We start from the raw sequence: 27,839 nt of genomic DNA, 5'->3' as shown, positions 1-27,839 counted from the left end.
CCCGGCCTCACCTGAACCCCGGGAGAGCGCTGCAGCGCGGTGCTGGGCTGTACCGTCGTCTGGGCCTGAGACACTTGCTTGATTATGGTCGTTGGGGTCACCTGCCGTGCAATAATGGGGGTCCCAGGTGCCTGAAAAACAAGGAGGAGTCGCCTAGAAGGAGAGACAAGTGAAAGTAGTTCCCAGCACCTGGCGCACCCAACACTCCATCCTTTAGTACAGAGCCAGCGCGCTCAAGGGCCCCCAGGTCAATCACCAGCCTCAGGGAAGCCACCCTAAGTCTAAACTTTCCTTAACAAGTAAAAGTGTATGATCGGAACCTCCATCGTATAAACTGTAATACACTCCTTAGCAAAGTCTCCGACCTGGTCTTTAAGGAACGCATATAACCTGGGAAATCAACACTTGTGTGGATTTCTTGTATTCTTGGCCACAAGCGCCAAAGAAGTAACAAAGGCACTACAGTAAGAGGCATGTGTTCCCTGGGCCTAAAGACTGGTCACTGTGCTGCAGAAAAGGAAGTAAACGGGACACTTACAGCGAACTGTCCTACATAGTTAGGGTACATAAAGTGAAATATCCCACATCTGCGTCTTACTGGACAGACCTCGGCAGACCCTGAACACTGCTCTGGATTTTCAGTCAGGGGAGGGCCCTTTGTGAGTCCCCACGCACGCACACGCCCTGTCTACAGCACAGGGGTCTCAACTCCAGAGGAACGCGGCTGAAATCAACGGAGAATAGAGTTTTCCAGATCCTCCTCGTCTCCATGTTAGTCTCTAACCAGCCAACTGGCTCAGAACAGCAGAACGGCAGCATGAGACAGAAAGGCATCAGAGACAGAGTAGGGAGTAGGGAGGTGATGTGCGGGCATGGACCCAAATGGAGACTGAGAGGCAGAACCCTGGGGGGAGGGGCGAGTCCCAGGCACTGGGCTTCAAGCATCCAACCCATCCTCCCTCCACAACCCCAGGGGGCCACAGCCTCAGGGGTCAGGGCAGGCAGTAACCCCTAAAGGCTTCAATGTCTGCGGGGGAGAGGGGAGTACTGTTTAACATAATCCTGTAAAGTTCTTCCACGCCTCCCTGGTAGTGACAGCTGACACTTGCTCAGCATTCCCTCTGTTCCACTGTCCTAACTGGTCCCCGTGACAGCCCTATGAGAGCAGCACCGGCGGGATCTCCACGTTGCACAGGAGGAAACTGAGGCCCGGGAAGGTGGCGTCACAGGAGAGAAGGGGAGGGCCCAGACGGGGTCCAGGCAGCAGACCCCAAGCTCCTCCCGCGGCATGTGGGCCATGCCACACCCCCTGCCCGCCCCACCCCGCCCCCCACCCCACCTCCCGCCAGGCCCAGCGCTGGCTCGCACTCACCTGCACGGTGGAGATCTGCACGGGAGGGGCACTTGTGGGCGTGGCCGGGCGGGGCGCCATGGCGGTCTGAGGCTGGGCCTGGGCGTGGGCCTGGGCCTGCATCTGGGCCAGGGCCTGCTGAGGAATCATTAACAGCTGCCCGTTCTCGCTCCGCACGAGGACCATACCTGGGGGAGGAGAGCCGGCATCGGGAAACACGCCCCAGGGCCGGACTCCATGGGGGAGCCCGGCAGCTCAGAGGAGGCAAAAGGAGAAGCTGTCAAACACAGTCGCAGAACTCTATACACACCTGGGAGAAAGAGGGTCCGCAGCACGACAAAAACGTAAAAGGAGTTTTTTCCTGGATTCAAACAGCAACAGTGGGCCATGCAGCCGAGATGCTCACACCGCCGTCTGCCCCTACGCTGGCCTGCAGGTCAGGAGGCCCGGAAGCCGAGGGCCTCGTGTGCTCCCAACATGGGCTGCCCGGTGTGGCCAAGTTCACAAGGCAGCAGGTGTCTGGCAGGAGGTCGTGGCTGGAGCCTCAGACCCGAGCCCTGCCCTGGAGCAGGTGTCCCCACCCCTGTCCCCGTCCCCGCGGGCTGGGCTGGGCCCTGGGAGGCAGCGCCCCACAGCCCACATGCCCAGGGCTCCCTGCCTGCAGTCCTGTGAGGCCCCGACACTCCTTCCAGAACAGGACCACTCTTGGGGGGGGGGTAGTTCTGTGCCCACGACGACCTGAGGCGCCCACCACAGAGACACAAAGACACGGAGGACCGCTCGCACGTCACGGTGCTTCAGCTACGTCACTGGAAGCCCAACCCTAGCGGGCAGGTTTGCCGTTAATTCCAGCTTCAAAAACCGGCAACCAATTATATCCTAGATTCCACTAGAAACAGCAACACAACTTTCACACTTGATTTCCCATGACGGATTAGTGATGGAGCTGCAAGGGGAGACCTAAAAACGCCATAAACACCGTACTCTTCCCAAAGCAAGGCCTCAGCACAGGGCCCTGCACGAGGCACCCCACTGAAGAGCGACGCAGCCAGGCAAGGGGGTGTCGACCAAGGAGCCTGCTGCCTGGGCAGCGCCTGCGTCCTCTCATAAGGCAGCTGAAAATCAGGTCCAAGAACCTCCTGCCAGCTTCACAAGGGACATCAGCCTTTCCCCTGCTGAACCAAACAGGAGTTCGATCCAACTCACAAGTCTGAGAAGTCTCCGAAGCTGCTGGGTCCCGGCTCCTTCGACACCCATCGTGACATCAGGAAATAAGAGGCCTTTCCCTGGGGTCACATCTGCTACTCTTGATCCAAAAGAACCACGTGTATGCCAATCACGAGAGCTTCCCTCCAAAACACCCCTTTTAAAATTACGCCGAGCTGCAGCAAAGGAAACCGTAAACAAAACAAAACGGCGCCACAGCGCGGGGGAATACCTGCAAGCAATGCGACCGGCACGCGATTTGCCTCCGAAATACACAAGCAGCTCATGCCGCTCAGGATCAAAAAAACGAACCACCCAGTCAAAAAGCGGGCAGAAGACCTAAACAGACATTTCTCCAAAGAAGACATACACAGATGGCCAAGAGGCACATGAAAAGATGCTCCACATCACTAATTATTAAAGAAATGCAAATCAAAACTACAATGAGGTGTCACCTCACACCAGTCAGAATGGCCATCATCAAAACACCTAGAAACAATAAATGCTGGAGAGGGTGTGGAGAAAAGGGAGCCCTCCTGCACTGCTGGTGGCAATGTAAACTGATACAGCCACTATGGAGAACACTATGGAGGTTCCTTAAAAAACTAAACATAGAGCTACCATACGATCCAGCAACCCCACTACTGGCGTGTACCCTGAGAAAACCATACTTCGAAAAGATACACACATCCCTACATTCATAGCAGCACTATTCACAATATCCAGGACATGGAAACCACCTAAGTGTCCATGGACAGATGAATGGATAAAGAAGATGTGGTACATATATACAATGGAATATTACTCAGCCATAAAAAAAGAATGAAATAATGCCATTTGCAGCAACATGGATGGACCTGGAGATGGTCATGCTGAGTGAAGTCAGTCAGAGAGAGACAAACATCATATGATGTCACTCATATGTGGAATCTAAAAAAATGATACAAATGAACTTATTTACAGAACAGAAACAGACTCACAGACTTACAAAACAAACTTATTGTTACCAAAAGGGAAAGGTTGGGGGGGATAATTTAGGAGGTTGGGATTAACATATACACACTTCTATATATAAAATAGATAATCAATAAGGACTACCGTATAGCACAGGGAACTCTACTCCATGTTCTACGGTAACCTATATGGGAAAACAATCTGAAAAAGAATGAATATATGTCTATGTATAACTGAATCACCCTGCTGTACACCTGAAACTAACACAACATTGTAAATCAACTATACTCCAATATAAAATAAAAATTAAAAAACTAAAACTAAAAAAATAAAATAAGCCATGCTAAAACAATAAAAAACCAACGGCTGCTGCAAATAACTCACTCTTTTGAAACCTGGAAACTCATTAAAGCACTGAGGAGAGAAAGGCCTGGCAGGCCGACAGCCAGAACTGACGTATGTCCACGCCCTAAGAAGTTTGCACCACGCTCGGGACAGGTTTGGTGGGCCAGTGGGAGGCTCAAGGGGCCAAAGAAGTCAGGGCTGGGCCACTGTGGCGGGTGTTGCACAGCTGCCCACCCTGGCCCATGCCTGTGCTGGGGCCCCCAAAAGAGGGCTCTCGGTGAACACCCAGCCGTTCACTCACCGGTCCACTCAGACACCCGTCCAGAGACCCCTGCTCTTCCCTCGCAGGGATCCTAGGGTCCAGGGCAGCCGAGCAGGCCCCTGCAGCTCCCACGGCTGGACACCCCAATTTCAAACTCGCTAATGGGGCAGCTGACGCCTACACTTTGATTATCGAATGCTCGTTTGCTTGAAAAATGATGTCTGCAGAAATATAAAGGAATATTTAAATAATATTCATGAAAAGCAACGGGATTAATATGGCTATGAAGTGAAGGTGGTCTTTTGGACACCAAAGTCTAGGAAAATGGACACTAGGGATGTGTGATGAGCCTCTGAGAGAGCAAGCTGGGGATGGAAGCAGAAGTCCCCCAAGAAGTGACCGTGGGACCCTGGAAGTGACGAGACCTCTCTGCAGCACTGAAAAGTCTCCAGTGGTTACAGACACGGGAAAGCAACAGCCTCTGGGCATGAGGGCCACGGGGCTGGTCTGGCCAGCGGCTCCGCGGGCAGGCGTGGCAGGCGCTGCGCCCAGGACACCTGTCAGCTTCCCTGGGTACCGCGTGCACAGTCACTGGTTCTGACAAAAGCGGAGTCAGACATGCACGTGACGCCGGGGGGAATCCAAACAGCAGCGCTGGCATCAAACACCCCGCAGTAACGGCGCTATCACCGCTCTGGATCTCGTAAACTCAAACAGATAACTGCAGTATGCATTCAGAGGCAAAGAAACAACTCTGTCTCAAAATGTAACTTAAATGACTTTTAGATAAAAGGTCATGGAAGAGCAATCCCCCGCGTTCGCAGCAGGCAGCATGGGTGGCCTGGGACGCACAGCACCCGGGGCCCCACCCGGCCCCAACCCACGCCGGGAGGCCACCTGTCGTCACCCCTCCGCGGGCGCAAGGCCAGCTCTGGGAGCGACTCAGGGAATGGCCTTACGGACCGGGCCACCGAGGCCGGCAGGGAAGTGGCTTCCCAGGAGCCTGGACGCGGGCCTGCAGAGCACGGCCCCGAGGCCCCAGCACACACACCCAGGCAGTCTGGCTTGAACAGCGACCTAGAGGAGGGCTGTATGCATGGGCCATGTTCATCCCAGCCTTACGTCAGGGAGGAGGTCAAACCTGTCACACTGAACACAGCTTCCATTTCAGAAGGCCCTCAGGGGAGGCCAGGGGCCACAGACCCTGCCCAGGTCCCCCTCCCTGCACCCCTCACCCCTCCATTCTGGACGCTCTGGAACCAAAACAGGCCAACGTGCACGAGCAACAAGCACGACACGGCGAGTTCAAGCAGCCAGAAAGCCATTCAGGGTTTCGTTTTTAAATAATTTTAACGTCTTTCTTAGTATAGAGGTAAGTGTTCATGAGAGAAAACCTGAGAAACATGGAGATATACAAGGAAGACAGAAATCTGCAGAAACCCCATCTCCTTTGGCTACTAGACTGTGTATTTCCTTCCACTCTCTGTCCTACGTGCACATGTATAACATATGTGTTTTGATAACCGTAAAGAAAATTGGGGTAATTTTGTTGATATCTGGCTTGGTAATTTCTTTTCAGAACCGTAATTTTCAGTGGTTACATGGTATTTCATCCAGAATGTGTTTACGATTTCTTTATTGATGAAGACAGGCATTTTCTACTTTTTGTTACTGTGGGAGCTCAGGTTCTTCGATTACAACGCGCAGCACAAACCCACATCAGCCACGTTAAGGCCACACTGCTCGGCTGTGACCAAGCCTCCGCGTGCTCATACGTAAGACAGGACGACACGGCCTGTTTGGGAGGCCGGGCACCGACGCGGCCACAGAGCAGAGTGAGCTCCGCAGGGGTGAGGCCGCGTCCCCCACCGCAGCCCAAGCACAACCAACAACCCTTTAAGGACTGAATGAATCCCAGCCTCCCTCAGTCACCAGAGTTCAACATCAACTCGAGTGTTCTTACCCAATGTTACGGTTTTTCTGACCCCTTTCATGCCAACATTTTTCACTGTATTTTTAACCAAGATGTAGGTCAGCCAGAGCTACACTACAAATTAAACAGGCATTTTCTGCCCCGCCTGGGAACGTCTACCTGCAAGACATCGCTTCTGGGGAAACGTTCTTCAGCACGACCTTCGGGGGCTCCGGCCTCGACCTCACCCCCGTCACACATGCTCGTCCTTCAACCTGGGCTCGGGGGGGGAAGGGGGGGCTCCCAGCTGCGCTGGCACAAGCAGGGAACAGCGGCCGGGTCAGACGGACCAGACCCCTCCCTGCCCCCCCCCCCCCCCCCACAAGGGTCCCCAGCACCGTCACCTGCCGGACGCGCAGAGTCTGCAGAGAGAGCGCTACAAAAGGCAGATCCTCCACAACCAAGATGTGCAAAACGGAACTGCCCCCAACCCCCGACGTGAACCCTGAAGAAGCCAGAATCGGACGGGAGCACAGGAACCCGCGCGTGGCGTGGTGTCCCACAGCTGGAGAGCTCACTCCTGAGAGCCCTGACACGTTTCCTAACCGTACAGGGGAGCTGGGGGGAGGGTTCCCAGGACCGTCCCGTCCAGACCCCAGGCCGCAGCAGCGGAGAGAGGAACCTGGGCCTCATGGAGCATCCCTGAGACCCAACAGCCCCGGAGAACAGCCACTGGCCAGCGTGACGGTGGCCCTCCTGCCACACCACCTCCCTCAGCCCTGCCCAGGGTGCCTGCCCCTCCAGCAGGTCCCCATGGGACGGGGTCCCCCAACTACTCCAATGGAAGCAGAGTCAGCAAGACGCCAACACGGACGCTGGGGAAGCTGACTTAAATTACGGCCTAACTGTTCCTTTCGCTCCTGTGGCTGTTTGCCTTTTACACCACCTTAAACCTGCAGAGCTGTGACTCCAGGAAGGCCAGCGTAGGGGGGAGGGGGGCGGGAGGGGTTAAGACGAGTGCCCACGGGGCTCCTGCATCCTGGCCTCAAGTTCACAAGCCTTAGGCATGGAGGGCAGAGCACGGCAACCGCATCAACCTGTGTGCTGCCCTGGTGCCGCCCACGAGGGAGCCCGGTTCGTGGCCAGCTCACGAGTGGGACCCGGCCCCAGCCCCCCGGCCCCAGGGTTTCGGTCCTTCAAGAGCAGCTGGGCAGTGCCTCGACCTCACCACACTTCGGGGACACTCCACCTGCCTCACCCAGGATGCCACAGGATTCTCACCATCATTCCCGAGAATTCTCACTCTTGGCCCTGAAGTGGTGCAGGACCCACCTGCAAGTATGACATGAGCTCGGGTGTGTGAAGAAGTCGACCCAACCCTGGCGCTCTGTCCCCCTCGAAGGCTGGTCTTACTTCTTCAAGGGGCATCTGTGCTGTAACATTAGCGCACAAGGGCGTATTGCTCCCAAAACCGGTTTCCCACTAAGCCAGATGTGTTGTCATCATTGCAGGGGGCAACTGAAGGCTGGAAGCCAAAGCCGCCGGAGCAGCCCGAAGTGCTAAGAGCCCTGGCATTCCTGCATTCCTGAATATTCAGCTGAAGACAAGCTTCTGACCCAATTCAAGGTCCAGCGTCTGCAGCTCCCTGCACACCTCACGTGTTGTTGTAAAATCGCGCACTTTTAATTCGTACGTTGAAGACTACAAGACACTGCCAAGGGAAATTGAGTAAGACCTAAACAGGTGAAGAGACTTACCATACCTTGTTCATGGGTCGGGAAACTCAGAATCATCAAGATGTCAGCGCTCCCCAAACTAACCTGCAGACACAACGCGAGCCATCAAACCCCAGCAGCCTTGTGCGTGGAAACAGACAAGCCGATTCTAAATTCATATAGAAACGCAAAGGTCCTAGAGCAACCAAAAATCTATGAAAAAGTACATGGTTGGAGGCCTAACACTTCCTGTTTCAAAAATGGATTAGAAGGCTACAAGAATCGAGATGGTACAGAACTGACACAGATTCAGCCACAGGCCCCACCACACACGTGCTCACACACAGGGCCTCTGCCTGGAACCTTCCGCTCTCCCAGCTGCCTCCTAACCCCCACTCATCACAGACCCCTCCCCACGGTCTAGGGTTCCGTGCACCCTGCTCCTGCAGTTGGGTCTCCCTGAAGGGCTGGACCCAGCACCCTGGCCTCCCGCACCTGCTAAGTGGAAGCTCAGTGCGACTGACAGGGCACAGAACCACAGGGGTTCACAATGCCAGCCCCACGGGGTGTTCCGGCCCTTGTCCCACCAGGGCTGCTCCAGGCCGCAATACACCCCTCAAATGTTACTTCCTTAAATTCTCTTTAAGTACACGTTAACTTTAAATGACTAACATACTTTGATAAGATTAAGAAATGACCGATGTGTGTATGTGTTTACATGTAACACACAACTTGTGTGTGGGTTTTGTTTGTTAAGGCAGCGCCCGCTGGAAGTGGACCCCTCTTACAGACCATAACCTAAAGCTGCCGACACCCACCCACAGACATCCTTCCCCACGGTGGCTGCGCGTTACATGCTTTACCTAATGGCTCCAACAATACACACCAGAGGCGCAGCCACTCACCCCTGTGTCAGCGACAGCTTAAATCGCTTTGATAAAACCGTCAGGAACAGGTGACTCTAGAGGGAGAGTACGCAGGTATTCACTGTATTAGTCTTTTCTGTAAGTTTTAAATTTCTCAAAATGAAAACTGGAGGCGGGAAATGCTTCGCTATGTAGAGATGCAACCAGAGGTGACGTGAGCTTGGTTGAGGGAGGGAAGGGGTAAGGGGGAGGGGGAGGGCAAGGTAAACAGGTGCATCCCTATAACCCTACTTCCACAGGAGCTCAGGTCCCAGCCCGCGGTAGCAGGAACCCTGCTATCTGCCTGGGGCACCCGGCAAACACAGCCCCCGTGCACACGCCCCGGCCTCCAGGCACGGACGGCCCAGTAAGATGAGGGGCAGAAACCAGATGACCTACAGCAGCCAGGGACTGACCTGGGAGCTGGACAGGGGGGAGAACAGCGCTCTGTGGGGCACGGCCACGTCAAGGTGAACTGCGTGTGGAGCTGGCCAGACCGTCAGGGACGGCGCACGCAGCGGCGCCAGGAGGGCCAGTGAGCGGGCCGCAGGCTGGGGCCCCAGGGGAGGGGGGACACAAAGCATCCCTCACACAAACACCTTTGGAGCGTGCAGGGGTCGCGCTCCGGAGACTCAGGCCCCCGCACGTTACTTTTAACTTCACTTCACACGGTGACTTTCACGGTCTTGATGAAACTGAGCAACGGTTTTATGTGAGGCAAGGCGTCCTCTGGAGCTCCTCAGACGCTGCGTTTAAGAACCTCGCTACTGTGTACACAGGGGCACACACCCCACAGAACTGTCCCACGGGGCAGGCTAGAGAATGAGAACGAAGGCAGGGTGGCAGGTGGGGGGTCGGGGACAGAGGGGGTCTTTCCCACGTCAAGCATGTCCGTACAGGCTGGAATTCTCTAAGGGACCTGGCTTAGAGCATAATTTCTGAACACAAAATTTTGCCCTAAAACTTGACTAAGTTGCCAGTAACCACAACTGTCTTATCTACTTTAAAAACTGACCATGAAAACGCTTATCTCGCAATTCCCAAAAGCAACACAAAGGGCCAAACAGCAGACGCTCAACCTCACTAATGAGCGAGGAGGGGCAGGTTTCAGGTGATGACCTTCACCCCGCCGCAGACGCGGCTCAGGGTCATCTCTGCCCTCCGCCCCGGCACGGGGTGGGCACAGGGCACACACGCCCCTGCGAGGATCTTTCTGGCAGCGTCAACATCGTGACGCGTGTCCCCTGACCCGGGCTTGCTGTTCGGGGACACTCGCCTTCAGGGGCCAAGTGGCCGCGACTCTGCTGTACCCATATGGTGTCCACAGGCAGTCCACCCATGCACTGGTGGGGACACGTGCCCTTGACGTGCGACGTGATGTAAGACAAAGGCAGGACAACACGTGACTGGCTCGTGTAAATGTCACGTGTGCGTGCTCAGTTATGCACTTGAGAAATGAAAAACGACGGTCAAGATACACCTAAGGGGGAACTTCCCTGGCGGTCCAGTGGTTAAGACTCCACGCTTCCACTGCAGGGGGGCACAGATCTGATCCCTGGTTGGGGAACTAAGACCCCGCATGCCACGCAGTGCGGCCAAAAAAAAAAAACAAAAAAGAAGATAGACCTAAGGGCGCTGACCTCTCAAGAGAAGACACGTGTCCACAGTTCTTTAAATTAGCTCTAGGGTCACTTTGTCTCTTAAATGAAACCACAAGAAGAAAAAGAGCACCAGGAAGCGCTGGGGTGACGGGCTTTCGGGGCACCACAGGCCCCGAGGTCCCCTCAACCCTTGGGGCCCTTGGGGCCACCTCCACCTCCCTCTTCCCCAAGGCCCACCACCAAGGGTGCCCCCTGCGTGGCTCAGCTGCCAGCGCTGCTCCGTGGCCCACATGCCGCCCCACCCGTCTCGGACACTCCATGCTGCCTTGTGTGTCTGGGGCTGGCGGGGCCTCACGAGTGCAGGGCTCCGGGGCTCCAAGCGCCTTGTCATCCCACGCCTCTTCTGGGTGGTAGAGGGAAAACAATGTTCCCCCAAAAGGACGCGTCTGGCGCCCCTGACAGCACAGTGCGACGGAGGGAAGCTCTCTCTCCTCCAACCTCACCACGGACACGGGCCTCACCCCTGCTGTGGTGTCCGCGGCCCTTTACTTTCTGGTGTCCGTGCATCTGCCTAACTTAGCGCACCTGGCCGAATGCCCTCACCCCTGCTTGTACACGTGTGGCAAACAGGGAATGGCTGTGTGACCTGCAGGTCTCTCTGGGCGCCTTTCGGTGGAACGCCTCTGTGGAGGACGCCTCCCGCCCGGATCCCACCTCTGCCGTCTCTTTCGTCCTCACTTTAAGCAGCCAACAGTGGGTTCCCAGTTCCTCACATTTCCAAAATCCCTGAAATCCATGGGCTTCAGAGGCTTCCCCGAGTTCCTCCTCTGGGGGCCCTGGACCCACAGCCAAAGTGGCCAAGGATGAGGTCTGGGGGCATCCGAACCCCACCCTCCCAGCACCAGAGCCGGTGGCCCAGAGCCCGTGCATCAGCTGCCAGGACGGCGCTCCCGTGAGGACAGCCAGCGCCCCGCGGGCCTGGGGGAGCCTGCCTCGAGCATCCCTGCACTCCTGGCAGAAGCCTGAGCGTATTTCACCGTGTGCCTACGTCTGAAGTTCTAAATATTCCACGCTAACGGAGAACTTGTACCCAGGCAACATTTGATGGTGTTCTCTCATCGGCGGATTCTGACCTCCATTCAAACACTACTTTGCTCCCTTTGCTTTGACTGGCAGAAGCCAATCGGTGCCCTCCACCACCACCCCGCACGGCAGCTGACAGAGCCCCAGGTGAGCACTCCTCCCTCGACCCGTGCCATTCTATCTTTCCTTAACCTTCCCTTTCCCCTGACCTTCTCTTATCTTCTATTATTCTTATTATTCATCTGAAGTTCTTTCTAGAGTAAGAACGTGTGTAAACAAAAGAAGGACGAGCAGATGCTCCTCCCGACCTCAGGGATGCAGCCAGCAGGCAGGGGCCTGAAGCACCCGCCTCCCCCGCAAAGCTGTGCGTGTGTCAAGAGCAGCTCCGGAAACGGGACAGGTTGAGAGCACACAGGATGCTCTGGAGGAACGTCCCGGGCCTTTCTCAGGATCAGTAAGCAAAGAGAGAAGAACCCTCCCTATCGGAGTTACCCGCCATGGCATGTGACTCAGCGAGCTCTGATTCCACGGACAGGTGAGTACCAGCTTCTCTTACCCAAACTCCACAGGTCTGTCCAGATTGATACAACACCTCTACCCTTTCAGGTGTTCAACTGTTTAGTAAATCGGCCTTTAGCCCAGAGGCCAGAGCAGGGCTGATCTGAGAGCCGAAGGTGGGAAGCATGGCCCACTGCCCCAGACAGAGCCTGCCCACTGCAGGGCCAGGCTCCGGTGTCCAGGCCGAGGGCCCACGCGAGACCTGGTTTGCGGCAGCGAACTAAACTCCAAGTGTGGGTCTCTTGTTGTCAACACACTTTGAACAGTGTGTGAACCCCGTGCACAGTTTCCAGGGAACTACGGTCAGGCGGCAGACAGTACGCACGCCACAGCACTGACGGCAAACTTCAGCTACCTGCCACCTCACTCGTTGAGAACACCCGAGGAGAAGGAGGAGCAAAACAAGGGACTCTGAACTACATTCATTCATCCCCTAAGCCAGCCGGCCAGCCCGCCAGCGCTCACTGAGGACCTCCTACATGCCGGGCTGTGCGGAGCCCGACAAGAACAGGAAACACACACCGGGCTGGGGCTTCCTACACGGCGGGGAAGGCAGGCACCAGCCAGCGGCCCACCACCTCCCATCAGCCCTACAACCAATCAATGAGATCAATCAGTGCCACAGCCAATGCCACAAAGGGGAGGTGCCCGGCACTCTGTGCAACCAGGAGTTGCTCTAATCTGAGGGGCCTGGTTTCCCGAAGGAAGCAACACCAAAACGACCCGGGAAGGAAGAGTGGGGGCTGGCTGTGAGGAGGGGCAGGGGAGAGCCCCCCCACGTCCCAGCAAGGCAGGCAAAGACCACCTGAGGGACACGCTGAGGAGAGAGCCAAGGGGACCCGAGGGCTGAGATGCAAGACCCCTCGGCCACCAGACAGGAGGGACGCAGGCCCAGGTAGTGGGTCATGGCCCCCAGCTGCTGGCTTCAGTGCTCTCCAGGGAGCACGGGGTGGCAGGAGAAGCCAGAGGACCAGGATGGGCAGGAGCTGACCAGCAACACTGCTGGGTTTTAAGTAACTGAAGGAATCCCACAGTAGCACAACAGGCATTTGACAAACTCAAAGTCCACTGGACTAAAAAATAACATCCTCCGCCAAGAAAAGCAAACAACTTTAGAAAATGAGGAACGGCAAGGAACCTCCTCAACTGGATGAAATAAACCTACAAACGCCCATCTCCAGTGGTGAATCATTAGAAGCATTTCCTCTGATACCAGGAACAATTCAAGGGTGCCAGTCAGCACCGCTTCCACCCAATACCATACCAGAGATCCCAGCAAGCCCCGTAAACCAGAGGACAGACAGGTTGAGAGGTGGGAACATGAGGACTGGAATGACATAAAACTGTCACTAATTGCATACAATAGGATTCTCTACATATAACACCCCCCAAAAAATCTGCACATACTTTTTTTTTTTTTTTTTTCGGCAGTACGCGGGCCTCTCACTGTTGTGGCCTCTCCCGTTGCGGAGCACAGGCTCCAGACGCGCAGGCTCAGTGGCCATGGCTCACGGGCCCAGCCGCTCCGCGGCATGTGGGATCCTCCCGGACCGGGGCACGAACCCGTGTCCCCTGCATCGGCAGGCGGACTCTCAACCACTGCGCCACCAGGGAAGCCCCTGCACATACATTTTTAAATGAAAGTGCTTGATAACATCGCTAGATTTAAAACCCATGTCCAAAATTCAACTACAATTCAACATTTCATCAACAAAGAATCAGAAAATGCAACTTTAAAAAACTACTATTTACAATAACAGGAATAAACGTAAGAGTGTCCTGGAATGAATCTAACAAAATATGTGTAAGACCTATATGGGAAAAAATATATAAGACTTGATTGAAAGATGTTATAGAAGATCTAAGCAGAGTGATATGCCGTATTCATGAATACACTAAGCTCTATATTGTGGATGGCAATCCTTCCCAAATTGACCCACAGATCGATAAAATTCTGATCAAAATAACCTGGGCCTCAAAGAGTTGATGCAAAAATTTATAAGCAAGATCAAAATACCAAGACTACAAAAAAAAGAAAAACAAACAAACAAACAAACCAAGACTAGCATAGACAATTCTCAGGAAGAACCTAGTGGGATACCAGCCCCAGTAGACACCAAGAGTCAGCATGAAGCTACACTATTTATGGACATGATGGTACTGATGAAAAGACAAATAAACCAAGAGAAAACTACCGACAGCCCAGAAACAGACCCCTACATAACATAAGACTTGAAATACTACAGAAGGGACACGCAGATGAGTGAGACAAGGAAGGTCGTTCAAGTAAATAGTGCCAGGACGACTGTTTATCCAAATGGAAGAAAACTGAAAACGGAACTCTAACACACCATATGCAAGTCTGATTCCAGGAGGATTAAAGACATAAAAGTGGAAGCAAACACTAAAATTTTAGAAGAAAATACAGGAGACCATTCATATGACCTTGGGTTTAGAAAGTGTTTCTTAAACATGATTGAAAAAGGTATTTACCATAAAGAAAAAGATTCCACTCCGTTAAAATCAAGAACTCCTATTCATCAGAAGATACCATAAAGAAAGTGAAAAGACCAGCCACAAACTGAAAGAACACACCGACCACATACATGACCTATAAAGGAATCGTAAGCAGAATATAAACAGAATTCCTACAAATTAACAAGAAAATTCAAAAGAAAACTGAGCAAAAGGACATAAACAGACACTTCACAGAAGGATACCCACCAACAGCAGTAAGCATACAAAATGGTGTCAACTTCCTCGATATTGAAGGAAAAGGAAATGAAAACTAAAACAATAGTGTGACAGCATTTCACACGCACTAGGTTTGAAGAATTGAAAACTCTGACAACACCAAGTGCTGTCAGGGATGTAGACAGGAGCTCTGCGTGTAGGCAGGTAAACTGCTGTGACCAGCATCACTCACGAACCAAAGCCAGACACCGATAACTGCAAGAAGACAACACCAAGAGCCCTCACAAACTCACAGAAAAATTTTAGCAAATCAACTATAACAGTACATGAAATGGTACTACTTCATGGCCAAGTGGGGTTTATCCTAGGAATGCGCCATGATTTTAACACTCAAAATCAAATCCACGTTAACACCTTATTAACAGACTAAAAAAGAAAATGCACAAGAGCATCTCAATACATGAAGAAAGGCACTGGACAAATTAAACATCCATTCAAAAATTCTCACCAAACTAGGAATAGAAGGGAATTCCTCAACCCAGTAAAGGACATCTATGAAAATCCTACAGCTAGTATCATACATTTAATGGAAAAAAGTCTGAGTACAATTCACCCCAAATCGGAAACAAGGCAAAAATGTCCCTTCCCATTGCTTCTATTCAACATTATACTAGAGGTCTCAGCTGGTGCAATATAGTGAGAAGAAAAATAAAGGTATGCAGAACAGAAAGGAAGAAGGAAGCCTCTCTTTGCTGCAGACAATACGGTTGGTTGCCTTTGTAGAAAAATCTTAAGGAATCCACAAAACTGCTACAAGAACTAATATATGAATTAGACACAGTCACAGGATGTAAGGTCAATACTTAAAAAGTGACTATTTCTAAATACTAGCAACAAATAATGGGAAATTGCTTTTTTTTTTTTTTTTGGCAGTACGCAGGCCTCTCACTGTTGTGGCCTCTCCCGTTGCGGAGCACAGGCTCCGGACGTGCAGGCTCAGTGGCCATGGCTCACAGGCCCAGCCGCTCCGCGGCATGTGGGATCTTCCCGGACCGGGGCACGAACCCGTGTCCCCTGCATTGCAGGCAGACTCTCAACCACTGTGCCACCAGGGAAGCCCAAACTGCAATTTTTTAAAGTACCATTTATATAGCATAAAAATATGAATACTTAAAGATATGTTTAACAAAACATATTAAAGACATAAACACTGAAAACTATAAAATAATTCTGAGAGAAATACTGAAAGACCTAAATAAACAGAGAGGTATACCATGTTCATAGATCAGAAGCCAATGTTTTTGGTTTTGTTTTTAAGATTTTTTTTTGATGTGCACCATTTTTTAAAGTCTTTAATTTGTGACAACATTGCTTCTGTTTTACGTTTTTTTGGACATGAGGCATGTGGGACCTTAGCTCCCCAACCAGGGATTGAACCCACACCCCCTGCATTGGAAGGTGAAGCCTTAACCACTGGACCGCCAGGGAAGTCCCACCAATGTTGTTAAGATGTCAATTATCATAAATCTGGTTTACAGATTCGATACAATCCCAGGCAAGATATCAGAAGACTTTTTTGTGGAAACTGACAAGCTGATTCTAAAACTTACATGGAAACGCAAAAGACCCAAGTACCCCCAAACATTTCTGAAAAAGAAGAGCAGTCAGAGGACTCATGCCACCCGAGTCCAAGACTGACTTACTATGACTGAGCTACAACAATCACGCACTGTTGTATTGCACAGGTAAATAAATGCGACAGAATACAATCCATAAATAAAGGCCACACATACATGGTCAATTGATTTTCAGTAAAAGTGGCAGGATAATTCAACAGAGAGAGGAAGATCTTTTCATCAAATAGGGCTGGTACAACTAGATATTCTATGCGGAAAAAAATTAATCTCAACCCCCTACCTTACAACTATCCCAAAATGAACTTGACCTGGATTTTGAGTAAAAGCTAAAACCATAAAAACCCTATAAGAATACACGGGAGAAAATCCTTGTGCTCTGGGTCAGGCAAAAATTCCTTTGATAAGACATAATGTGAACACTGAAAGAAACTGATATGCTGGACTTCATTAAAATTGAAAACTTGCTCTTTGCAATATATTGTTAGATAAATGAAAAGGCAAACACAGACGAAGAAAAAGCATCTGTAAAACAATTCTATCTGATAAAGGGCTTGTATCTATGTTTTTAAAACTCTTACCAAACGAATAATAACAAAACGAACACCACCAAAAAAACACAGGCGAACAATCTGAGTAGACACTTCAGGAAAGATCCGCAAATGAAAAATAAGCACGTGCAAAGATGCTCAACAACATTAGTCATTAGGGAAACGCAAATTAAAACCATCACGAGACAGCATTACACACCCACGAAATCGGCGAAGATTTAAAATACTGACCATATTAACGGCAGGGATTTGAAACAACCATCACACACTGCTGGTGGGAATCTAAAATAGTACAGCCACTCTGGAAAACATCTTGGCAGATTAAAAAGTTAAATACTCACCTACCACACCCAACAATCCCACTCCTGTGTAGCTGCCCAGGAGGAATTAAAACTTATGTCCATACAAAGACTTACAGGCAAAGCTTATAGAAGCAATATTTTTTTTTTTTAATTTAACTATAGTTGATTTACAACATTGTGTTAGTTTCAGTTATACAGCTTCCTAGAAGCACTATTCTTCATAGTCAAAAGCTGGAAACCCAAATACCCACCACCCAGTAACCAGATGAATAAAGTGCAGGGCGTATCCACAGCGTGGAATACTACCTTACGACAGAAAGGCATGTGCTGATGCACGCAACAACTTGGAAAATTTCAGAAGCACTCTGCTCAGTGAAAGAAGCCAGGCAGAAAAGACTACTCTTGTATAATTTCATTTGCATAAAATTCTAGAAGAGGCACAGTCACAGAGACACGGCGGAGGGAGGGTGGGGGAGGGGCTAACTACCAAGGCAAGCGGCAAGGGGCAAGGGGAAAATGTTTTCCAGGCTCTGGAACGGTTCTGTTTCTTGACTGTGGTGATGGCTACATAATTTAGGCTTGCTAAACCTCACAAAACTATACCCTGAAAAGGGTAAATTTTACTGTATGAAAACTGTGCCTCAATAAAACAGACTTTAAAAAATAAACAATGAGATACCACTGCACACCCACAAGAACGGTTAACATGAAACAGCCTTCCCACGCCCAGCGCTGGCTCGACGTGCAGCCACAGGGACTCTCGTGCACTGCAGGCCGACCCCTCAGGAAAGCAGTGGGGGGTGGCTTCTGACGGGAATGAACATACACTTTCCACACAGGCAGCAATTCCACCCCTGATATTCACCCAAGAGGAAAGGATGTCCACACATACATCCACATGAAGCCCGGGCAGTAACGTTCAAAGAAGCATCAGTCACCACAGCCAAAAACGGGAAGCGACCCACTGCCCACCCACTGGTGAATGAATTAACGTACAGTGTGTCCAAACGTGCAACGCTGCTCGGCACGAACAAAGCGTCACGGATACACACAGCCACGTGGATGAATTCAAAGCATGCACAGAGGGAAGAGCGCCGGACACCAGAAAGCATGTGATGTACGATCCCGTACAAATGAAATTTTAGAAAGGCAAAAACCAAACGGCAGTGACAGAAAAGCAAAATGAACATTTGCTTGGGCCCAGGGTGTGCTAGGGATGAACGAGCGACCTGCATCTCGGTCATGACGGTGGACAGACAGGGCACCCACTTCTCAAAACTCAACCTGTTGCGCTCAAAATGGGTCCATTTTGTTGTATGGAAAGCATACCCTCCCTCAAAAGATTTTATGTGTGCTGACGAGTATTTAAAGATGAGCCCCTCGGCCCTCAGACACCATGGACCTGGCTTCTGCGTCACCCCGGGAAGCTGAGGCCCCGTTCCAAGCACACAGCAGACTGGACGGGAACCACACAGCTTCACCTCCACGAGCAGGACCAGCCTCCACCGGCAGCCCGACCCTCCCCGGCACAGGTGTCTTATGCTTATGGATGCTTTTGACCATGCAGGGAAAGGTCTAATGTCCTTTCTGAACCCATTCCCTTCCAAAACTACGTTTACGTTTTAGTGCTTGAACTATGCAGGAAGGTGTCACTACTAAAAGTAATTTCTTCTCAGAGTGTACTAGATATAAAACTTAGTTTTTCAATTAAAATAAAATGCCACCAGAAAATGATCTCTAGGTTATACTGTCAGAAAAAAATCAAGGTTCAAGTCAATGTATACGCCACCTTTGGTGTAAGAAAAAGGGGGAAAAAGAAAACATCTGTGTGCACACACTTATTTTTACAAAAAGACATACTTGAAAAGATGGCCCACAAACTAATGAAAATTAAAATTTTTTAAATTATCCCTCTAGGGGAAGAAGAGAGGCAGAACTAGAGATGAAAAGTGCTTCTACAGAGTTCAGCCTTCCTACCATGAAAATGTTTCACACATTCAAGATACAAAATTACAACAAACAAAAAAATAGGAGGTAAAGTTGAAAACAAAGTCAAACAAAACAAACAAACAAAAAAAACTAAACCATGGGGACTTCCCTGGTGGCTCAGTGGTTAAGAATCCACCTGCCAATGCAGGGCACACGGGTTCAAGCCCTGGTCCGGGAAGATCCTACGTGCCGTGGAGCAACTAAGCTCGTGCGCCACAACTACTGAGCCTGCGCTCTAGAGCCCTCGAGCCACAACTACTGAGCCCTCATGCCTAGAGGCCGTGCTCCACAACAAGGGAAGCCACCGCAACAAGAAGCCTGCGCACCGCAACGAAGAGTAGCCTCCACTCGTCGCAACTAGAGAAAGTCTGCACGCGGAAACAAAGACCCAGTGCAGCCAAAAATAAATACATAAAAATGAATTAATTAAATTTTTAAAAATCTAAACCATGTATCAAATTGGTAGCATAACACACACAAAAAAGAATTTCAATGGAGTCTTGAGCACACAAAGAACCGCAAAGAAGCCTTAAACTTTACTCCAGTCTTACTCTTACAATCTTGAAACTATCTCTAAGTATATGGTAGAATAAGCCAAGTGATAAATATGTGTATATGATCAGGATTCAAGATGCTCCGTGCAAGAGAAGAGATACAAATATAATTTCAAAGAATTTATGGGGGGGAACCTGCTATGTTGGAAACACCGACAGGAGCTCCCTTCCCTCACAGAGCACACAACAGTGACAGGACACACGACCTGGCCCCAGCCCTTGGTGTTTCCAGAGCCATTTTCCTTTAAAGACCGTTCCCAGGCTCCTTGGGAAAAGTCCGCCTCCAGGCCTGGGACCCAGAGCACAGGACACAGCGAGCACGGAGCGGAGGCCAGACGCCCCACCCGGCCCACGGCCCCCAGTGCAGAGACGGGAGGCAGCGAAAAAAGAGGCACCTCCAGAAACGCTGCGAGGTTCACTCGCCTTACGACACACGGAGACGAATCCCAGATGCAGCCAAGGCTGCGAGGAGACACACACGTGAAGACACACCTGGTGTGTCAGGTGCCGAGAGCCCCCCAGACAGGCAGGTGAGGAACCCGCCAGGCCACCCTCCGCTGCTCACACCACTCGTGCTCACGCCCACCCCCGCACAGCTTCCCCTTTCGGCAGGGTCCCCGTCACACACGACAGGCGTGGCACACGGCTGGCACTAGGCTAGCACTGAAGACTGAACGAACGTTAACTTAGGTGCACAGCCACTAAAATCATGTTTACCAGAGAACAGTTATGGACCTGGGAAATTCTGGAAATCAGGAAACAACGTGTCAGAGATAATTATGACCTCTTGGTGACAGAAATACAGATTATTAACCATTCCTTTCCCATACTTTTCTGTGTTTATCGAATGTTCTATGATGGGTATGTATTTGGAGACCAGATGTTATCTTGTTGGTCTGCAAATACAGAGGAGGTAAGCTATACCTTACAATGGCCACTTCTGGGACAGGCAGGCCCAGAGGAAGACCACCCCCAACGGACACTCAGCTTCCTCCAATGAGGACTAGACGGATGCTTCCACTTCAACAGAAGCAAAATGGAATCTGTGTGGGTGGTCCCGTCGGTGCCTGACACAGCACTGCCCCCGGGGTCTCCAGGGGGAAAGTAACTCCTCACAGGCACAGCTAATAAGCGGCCCTTTAGCTCAGGCAAATGGCTTCCTGGTGCTCTAGCTCTCTATTTTAAAAATAAGGAAAGCGAGACTAAGTAACCAGTATCAGACCCAGAGGGCAATTAAGCCGTTTCAAAGAAGCCCCTGACCAGCAGTCCCGACTTCTTGCTCTGTTGCACCCTGGTTTTAGGAGAGGGCAGACACTGGTATCCTACACAAATACACGAGAACACAGATTGTAACTTCAGCTCCAACTACCCTTCTTTCCCCCGGGACATCATGCAACACCAAGGCAGGAAGAAAAGGAGGCACCATGAACTTTTCTTGTATAGCTGTACTGAAACACAGTGTACAAAGAACAAAATATACCCATTTAAAGTGTACAACCTGGTGAGCTTGGACAAATGCATACAGCTGTGCACCCACTGTCATAATCGAGGTTTGAAACATTTCCATCAACTTAGAAAGCCTCTGGGCTGCACACAGCCATCACCCCTGACCAGGCAACCACTGTTTCACAGCACAGCTTTTGCTAGAATTTCACATAAATGGAACCGGATCATAGCCGGTCCTGTGCCTGGCTTCTCGCACTTGGTGGACGACTCTGAGATCCCTCCGTATCGTGGCACGTGGCATACTCCATTCCTTTGTATCCTAAGTCGTGTCCCACTATGTGGACAGACTGCGTGCTCCGCTCACCACCTGGTGGACACTTAGGTCACTTCCAGCGTGGGCTGTTACAAACAGGGCTGCTGCCAACGCTACCAGCGAGCCCCAAGAGGATACACGTCTCACTTCTCTTGGAGGGGGTGCTGGATACCATGAGCACATGTCGCATTTTTCAAGCAGCTGCCAAGCTGTCTCCGCCTGCCTGGCTGTCCCCGTTGGCACACACCCCACAGGGCTCCACGATCTCCACATCCACCCACAGGAGGTACGGTCGGTCCTTCTCGTTCTACCTGCGTCGGTGTAGGTGGAAGCAGTAGACGTATCCCACGGGGGCTTAATTTGCATTCCTCTGATGACTTTTCATGTGCTTGCTGGCCATTTTTGTAACTTCTCTTGTGTCTATTCCAAACTTCTGCCCCTTCTGAACAGAGCTGTCTTCTGACTACTGAGCTGTATTCTGGACACAAGCTCATCTCACTTCACAGCCTGCCTTCCATTTTCTTAACACTGTCTGTCAGCTAGCAATAGTTTTCCTTTAATTCTCAAATCCAGTTTACTGATCTTTTCTTCGATGGTTCAGCCACCTGTGTCCCAGGAAATCTTTTCCTAAGCTACAGGTAGAAAGATCGCCACCTGCTTTCTACGTTTACTCTTTGCTTTTAGGACGGTGACTTCAGTGTCACTACGAGTGGGACGCACTTTCGCTTCCCGGGACTCTGCATCCAGTGCCTGCCATCCCACGGCGGGCGGGCCGACGCCCTGTCTCCTCGGGAGGCCACCCAGCAGCCTGTGCCCCAGCCCTGGGATGCCACCCGCTCTGGAGAGGAGGCCTGCCCCAAGAGTGAGCAGGCACTGAGAGCGTGGGCTTCTCCTAAAGCTACTGGATTTTCACACTCCTCCCCAGCAGGGGTGAGAGTCTAGAGATTACACAGGGAAGACCCACTGTGTTCGCCTTACTTTCCTGCCCCTAGAACGGGAACCCTAAACCTGAAAAGGAAATTGTAAGTTCATGTGCAAGGAAAGAGAAAACCCTAACCAAGCAAAACAGGACAATGTCTTCGGTGGATTCTTGGTCTGAAACTACACTCAGGGAGACCTTCAGAGGCACAGCCTCATTTTAGAGAACCTGACCTACAAGTGGGGTGGTAAAATCTTACAAAAGGGACACCTGCCCACGATGCTGAGATACCAAGCCCTTCTCCTCTCTGCTGTAAAGGCAGCACTCACACCACATCCAACCCCAAAGTGCTTGAACCTGCTCTGGAACATGTCAGGCTTTGCCACAGGAAAAGTGACCCCTGGTTTCCATGGTAAGAGCACGGTGAACATAAATGTCTGCTATCAAATTCCGATCATATGGATAATGACACGGTCAGGGGAGCCAGAGATTTACCATCTCAATACAGCACCCAGAATCCCTCACCAGGACATTCAGGCACAGGGGCTGCCTGATGAACAAGTGTCACCCAGGCCAATGCTCCCCGGGGAGCCCCCAGACCCACTATTCCTCCTACCTCACACCCTCCACCAAGGCTCGGCCCCTGCCCCCACCGCCACGTCCGCCCAGCAGACACTTCCCTCTTCCCCACCCACAGCGTGTGGCCACCAGCCCACCCCCTCCCCAGAGCGGGGCACCCCTGGTTGGGGAGGGTTGCCTTCTAACACAAGCACCAAAAATCACCCCTGAAAGTCCCGAAAGCCCCCGGGGGCTCGGGCAGGGCCAGGTCCCCTGGGCAGCAACACTGGCGCTTGTCACCTAAACCCCAGGCCAAGGAGGGGGCTTGCCCTTGGGGGGTCCAGTTCCAGAAATGCTCTTCTCAGAACCCTGGACTCCCTCGGGGACTGAGAAGAGTGACAGTCCATCTCGAGGCCTGGACAGGGCAGGAGTCTCCCTCAGGCTTTCCCTGCCAGGAGGGCTCCTCCAGCGTCCCAGGGAGGCTGCTCCCCGATGACTCTTCCCCAAATACCCCTATTCATGATCGAAACTCTCAATAAAGGAACAGAAATGAAGTTCTTCAACTTGATAATCTACAAAAAACCAACAGCTAACATCATACTTCATGATGAGAAGCTCAAAGCTTTCCCACTAAGACCTGGTACAAGGCAAGAACGTTCCCTCTCACCACTGCTTTCAACCGGAAGTCCTCCTGACCAGTGCAAGAAAAGGAAAAGAAATAAAAGGTATTCAGATTGGAAAAGAAGAAATAAAACTGTCTTTGTTCATAGATCATATAATCACCTATGCAGAAAATCCAAAAGAACTGGCAACAAACAAACAACTCCTGGAACTAATAAACGGCTATAGCAAGGTTGCAGGATACAAGGTTAATATATAAAATTCAACTGCGGGACTTCCCTGGCAGTCCAGTGGTTAAGACTCCACGCTTCCACTGCAGGGGGCACAGGTTCTATCCCTGGTCGAGGAACTAAGATCTCACATGTCGCGGGGCGCAACCAAGAAAAAAAAAAATTTCAATTGCTTTCCTATAAACCAACAATGAATAAATGGAATTTCAAATTAAAAACACAATACCACTTACATTAGCACCCAAAAAGTGAAATACTTAGATATAAATCTAACATACAATGATGAATTAAAATCAAAGGAGAACTAAATCAATGAAGAGATATTCCATGTTCATGGATAGGAAGACTCAATACTGTCAAGATGTCAGTTCTTCCCAACTTGATCTGTAGATTCAACACATTCCCAATCAAAATCCCAGCACATTATTTCATGAGTATCAACACACTGATTCTAAAGTTCACACGGAGAGGAGGCGAAAGACCCAGAATGGTCAATACAATATTGAAGGAGAAGAACAAAGTAGGAGGGCTGACTACCCAACTTCAAGACTTCCTGAAAAGCTATAGTAGGGCTCCCCTGGTGGCACAGTGGTTGGGGGTCCGCCTGCCGATGCAGGGGACACGGGTTCGTGCCCCAGTCCGGGAGGATCCCACATGCTGCGGAGCGGCTGCGCCCATGAGCCATGGCTGCTGAACCTGCATGTCCAGAGCCTGTTGCTCCGCGACGGGAGAGGCCACAGCAGTGAGAGGCCCACGTACAGCAAAAAAAAAAAAAAAAAAAAAAAGCTATAGTAATGAAGACAGTGTGGTACTGGGGAAAGAATAGACACATAGATCAATGGAACAGAACAGACAGCCCAGAAATAGGCCCACACAAATGTCGTCAACTGATCTTGGACAAACGGCCAAAAGCAATACAATGGAGCAAAGACAGTCCTTCAACAAATGGTGCTGGAACCACGGGACACCCATCCACAAGCAAAAGATGAATCTAGACACAGACCTTACACCCTTCACGGGAATTAACTCAAAATGCATCATAGACCTAAATGTAAATTGCAAACTATAAAACTCCAAGAAGATAACAGAGGAGAAAACCTAGATAACTTGGGTCTGGTGATGCCTTTTCAGATACAACACTAAAGGCACGATCCAGGGCTTCCCTGGTGGCGCAGTGGTTGAGAGTCTGCCTGCCAATGCAGCGGACACGGGTTCGGGCCCTGGTCTGGGAAGATCCCACATGCCGTGGAGCGACTGGGCCCGTGAGCCACAATTACTGAGCCTGTGCGTCTGGAGCCTGTGCTCCGCAGAGAACAAGAGGGGCAGCGATGGTGAGAGGCCCGCGCACCGCGATGAGGAGTGGCCCCGCTTGCCACTGCTGGAGAAAGTCCTCACACAGAAACGAAGACCCAACACAGCCATAAATAAATTTTAAAATAAATTTAAAAAAAAAAAGGCACGATCCATAAAAGAGAAAATTGATAGGCTGAACTTCATTAAAACTAAAAACATCTGTACTACAAAAGACAACTTCAAGAGAATGAGAAGACAAGCCACAGACTGGGAGAAAATATTTGCAAAAGACACATCTGATAAAGGACTGTTAATCAAAATATACAAAGAACTCTTAAAACTCAGTAAGAAAACAAACAACCCAACTGGAACTGGGCCAAAGACCTAAACAGGTATCTCAGCAAAGAAGATATACAGATGGCAAATAAGCACATGAAAAGATGCTTCCCGTCATATGTCACCAGGGAAGTGCAAATTAAAACAATGAGATACCACTACGTCACTCTCAGAATGGCCAAAATCCAGAACACCGACAACACCAAATGCTGGTGAGCATGTGGAGCCACGGGAACGCTCATTCACGGCTGGTGGGGATGTGAAACGCTGCAGCCACTTTGGAAGACAGTTTGACAGTTTCTTACAAAACTAAACATACTCTTACCATATGATGCAGCAGCTCTGCTCCTTGGTATTTATCCAAAGGAGCTGAAAACTCATGTCCACACAGAAACTTGCACACAGATGTTTAAAGCAGCTTTATTCACAACTGTCAAAACTTGGAAGCAACCAAGATGTCCTTCAGCAGGTGAATGGATAAATAAACTGCAGTATGCCCAGAGAGTGGAATGTTATTCAGTGATAAAAGGAAATGAACTATCAAGCCATGAAAAGACATGGTGGAACCATAAGTGTATATTACTAAGTGAAAGAGGACAGTCCGGAAAAACTACAATACCATATGATTCCAACTCTACGACACTCTGGAGAAGATGATGGAGACAGTGAAAAGATGAGTGGGTGCCAGGGGTTGGGGGAGGGAGGGATGAATAGGTGAAGCACAGAGAAGTTTGAGGGTAGTAAAACTACTCTGTGTGATACTACAATGGTGGATACATGTCATTATACATTTGTCCAAACCCACAGAATGTACAACACCAAGAGTGAGCCCTGATGTAAACTATGGACCCTGAGCAATGATGAGGTGTCAATGCAGGTTCATCAGTTGTAACAAATGCACCATCTGGTGGAGGGTGTGGATAATGGGGGAGGTTATGTATGTGTGGGGGCCGGGGGCATATAGGAAATCTCTATACTTTTAACTTGTTGTGAAACTAAAAATGCTCTAAAAAAGTTGTCTTTAAAAAAATCTGCTTTGGGGCTTCCCTGGTGGTGCAGTGGTTGGGAGTCTGCCTGCCAATGCAGGGGATGCGGGTTCGTGTCCTGGTCCAGGAGGATCCCGCATGCCACAGAGCGGCTGGGCCCGTGAGCCATGGCTGCTGAGCCTGCGCGTCCGGAGCCTGTGCTCCACAACGGGAGAGGCCACAGCAGTGAGAGGCCCGCATACCGCAAAAAAAAAAAAAAAAAAAATCTGCTTTGGGGACTTCCCTGGTGGTCTAGTGGTTAAGAATCCACCTTCCAATGCAGGGGACACAGGTTCGATCACTGGTCGGGGAACTAAGATCTCACATGCTTAGGGGCAACTGAGCCCTAGTGCCTCAACTAGAGAGCCCGTGAGCTGCAACTACTGAGCCCGCACGCCACAACGGGAGAGAAGCCTGCCCACCACAATGAAGAGCTCGTGTCACAACAAAATATCCTGCACGCCGCAACTAAGACCCAATGCAGCCAAAGATAAATAAGTAAATAAATATATTTTTTTAATCTGCTTTTACTAGTACTTGGAGAGTCCAGGGAGATGCCCCAAAACCCCCCTGAGAAGCAGCCTCTGGGTGGCTGTCTGACCAGTGGAACAATCTCCTCCCCCACCAAGACCCACTAAACCGAGAATAAATGAACCTAAGTGGTCCCAAGCCCCCAAGAGAAGGAGAGAATAGAAGGACAGGAGATTCCAGGAATTCCCTGGCAGTCCAGAGGTTAGGATGCGGGCTTCCACTGCCATGGACTTGGGTCCGATTCCTGGTCAGGAAACTAAGAACCAAGGAATGAAGGAGGAAAAGCAGACTCCAGGAGGAGGGGCAGGAAGGGGTCTGCCCAGCACTGCCCCCAAGGGCTCGGGGAGGGAGGTCCCTGCTGCAGGGACCACGAACGGGAACTGGGGGAGTCTGGGTAGCACAGCAGCCACGTGTCCAGGCTTTAAGCAGGAAAAACTCAGAGTCGGATTATCCTTTCCTAAGACACTGAGAACATTCTGGCATCAAGAAGTCCCGCCTAGTCCCACCTGATCACTCAGAGACGAGGGGTGCCGAGGCACGAGCATGACCCCCTCCCTGTTCATGCCGTGCTCAGACAAGCCAGGACCACCAAACACTTCAGGGAAGGCTCCTACAGGACAGGGGCGTGCACACCTGCTACGGGCCAATCGCTGTCCTGCGTGCCAAGGATCAGAGGGCTTCCTTTCTCACAAAGCAACTCAAGAGAGCTGGGGAGACGGGGCACCCACAACCAGGGAGAACGCACAAGAGCAAACCACGCAGACACGACACAGTGCTCCCGACAAAGTAAAAGGAATTTCAGAAAGAGAGCACAGGCGCGAAATTACCAAGAAGGGGCGAAGTGCCCACAGGAACAGCAGCACACTGTCCTCAACCTGGAGAACTGGAGTGTCCAGGGGTGCAGGCTCGACGGCAGGGCCGGGGGGCACCCACCCCAGGAGACCCGAGGTC

General features: G+C 50.9%; 1 protein-coding gene across 1 annotated transcript in view; it reads right to left on the bottom strand.

Annotated features, from left to right (window-relative positions):
* Nucleotides 1-27,839, bottom strand: part of TAF4 (TATA-box binding protein associated factor 4) — a gene marked incomplete at its 5' end in the record, with an annotated part of 70,186 nt that overhangs the window by 28,505 nt on the left and 13,842 nt on the right. The window contains 2 exons of the mRNA XM_029219870.1: nt 12-131; nt 1,373-1,539. Of these exons, the coding sequence (XP_029075703.1) occupies nt 12-131; nt 1,373-1,539 (287 nt within the window). The remainder of the gene's footprint in view (nt 1-11; nt 132-1,372; nt 1,540-27,839) is intronic.

Source organism: Monodon monoceros, unplaced genomic scaffold, assembly GCF_005190385.1.
Source record: "Monodon monoceros isolate NGI ecotype Baffin Bay Population unplaced genomic scaffold, NGI_Narwhal_1 Super_Scaffold_13, whole genome shotgun sequence".
NCBI classification, from domain to species: Eukaryota; Metazoa; Chordata; class Mammalia; order Artiodactyla; family Monodontidae; genus Monodon; species Monodon monoceros.
Note: the sequence above shows the minus strand (reverse complement) of the source record. Positions and strands in the feature narration are given on the sequence as shown.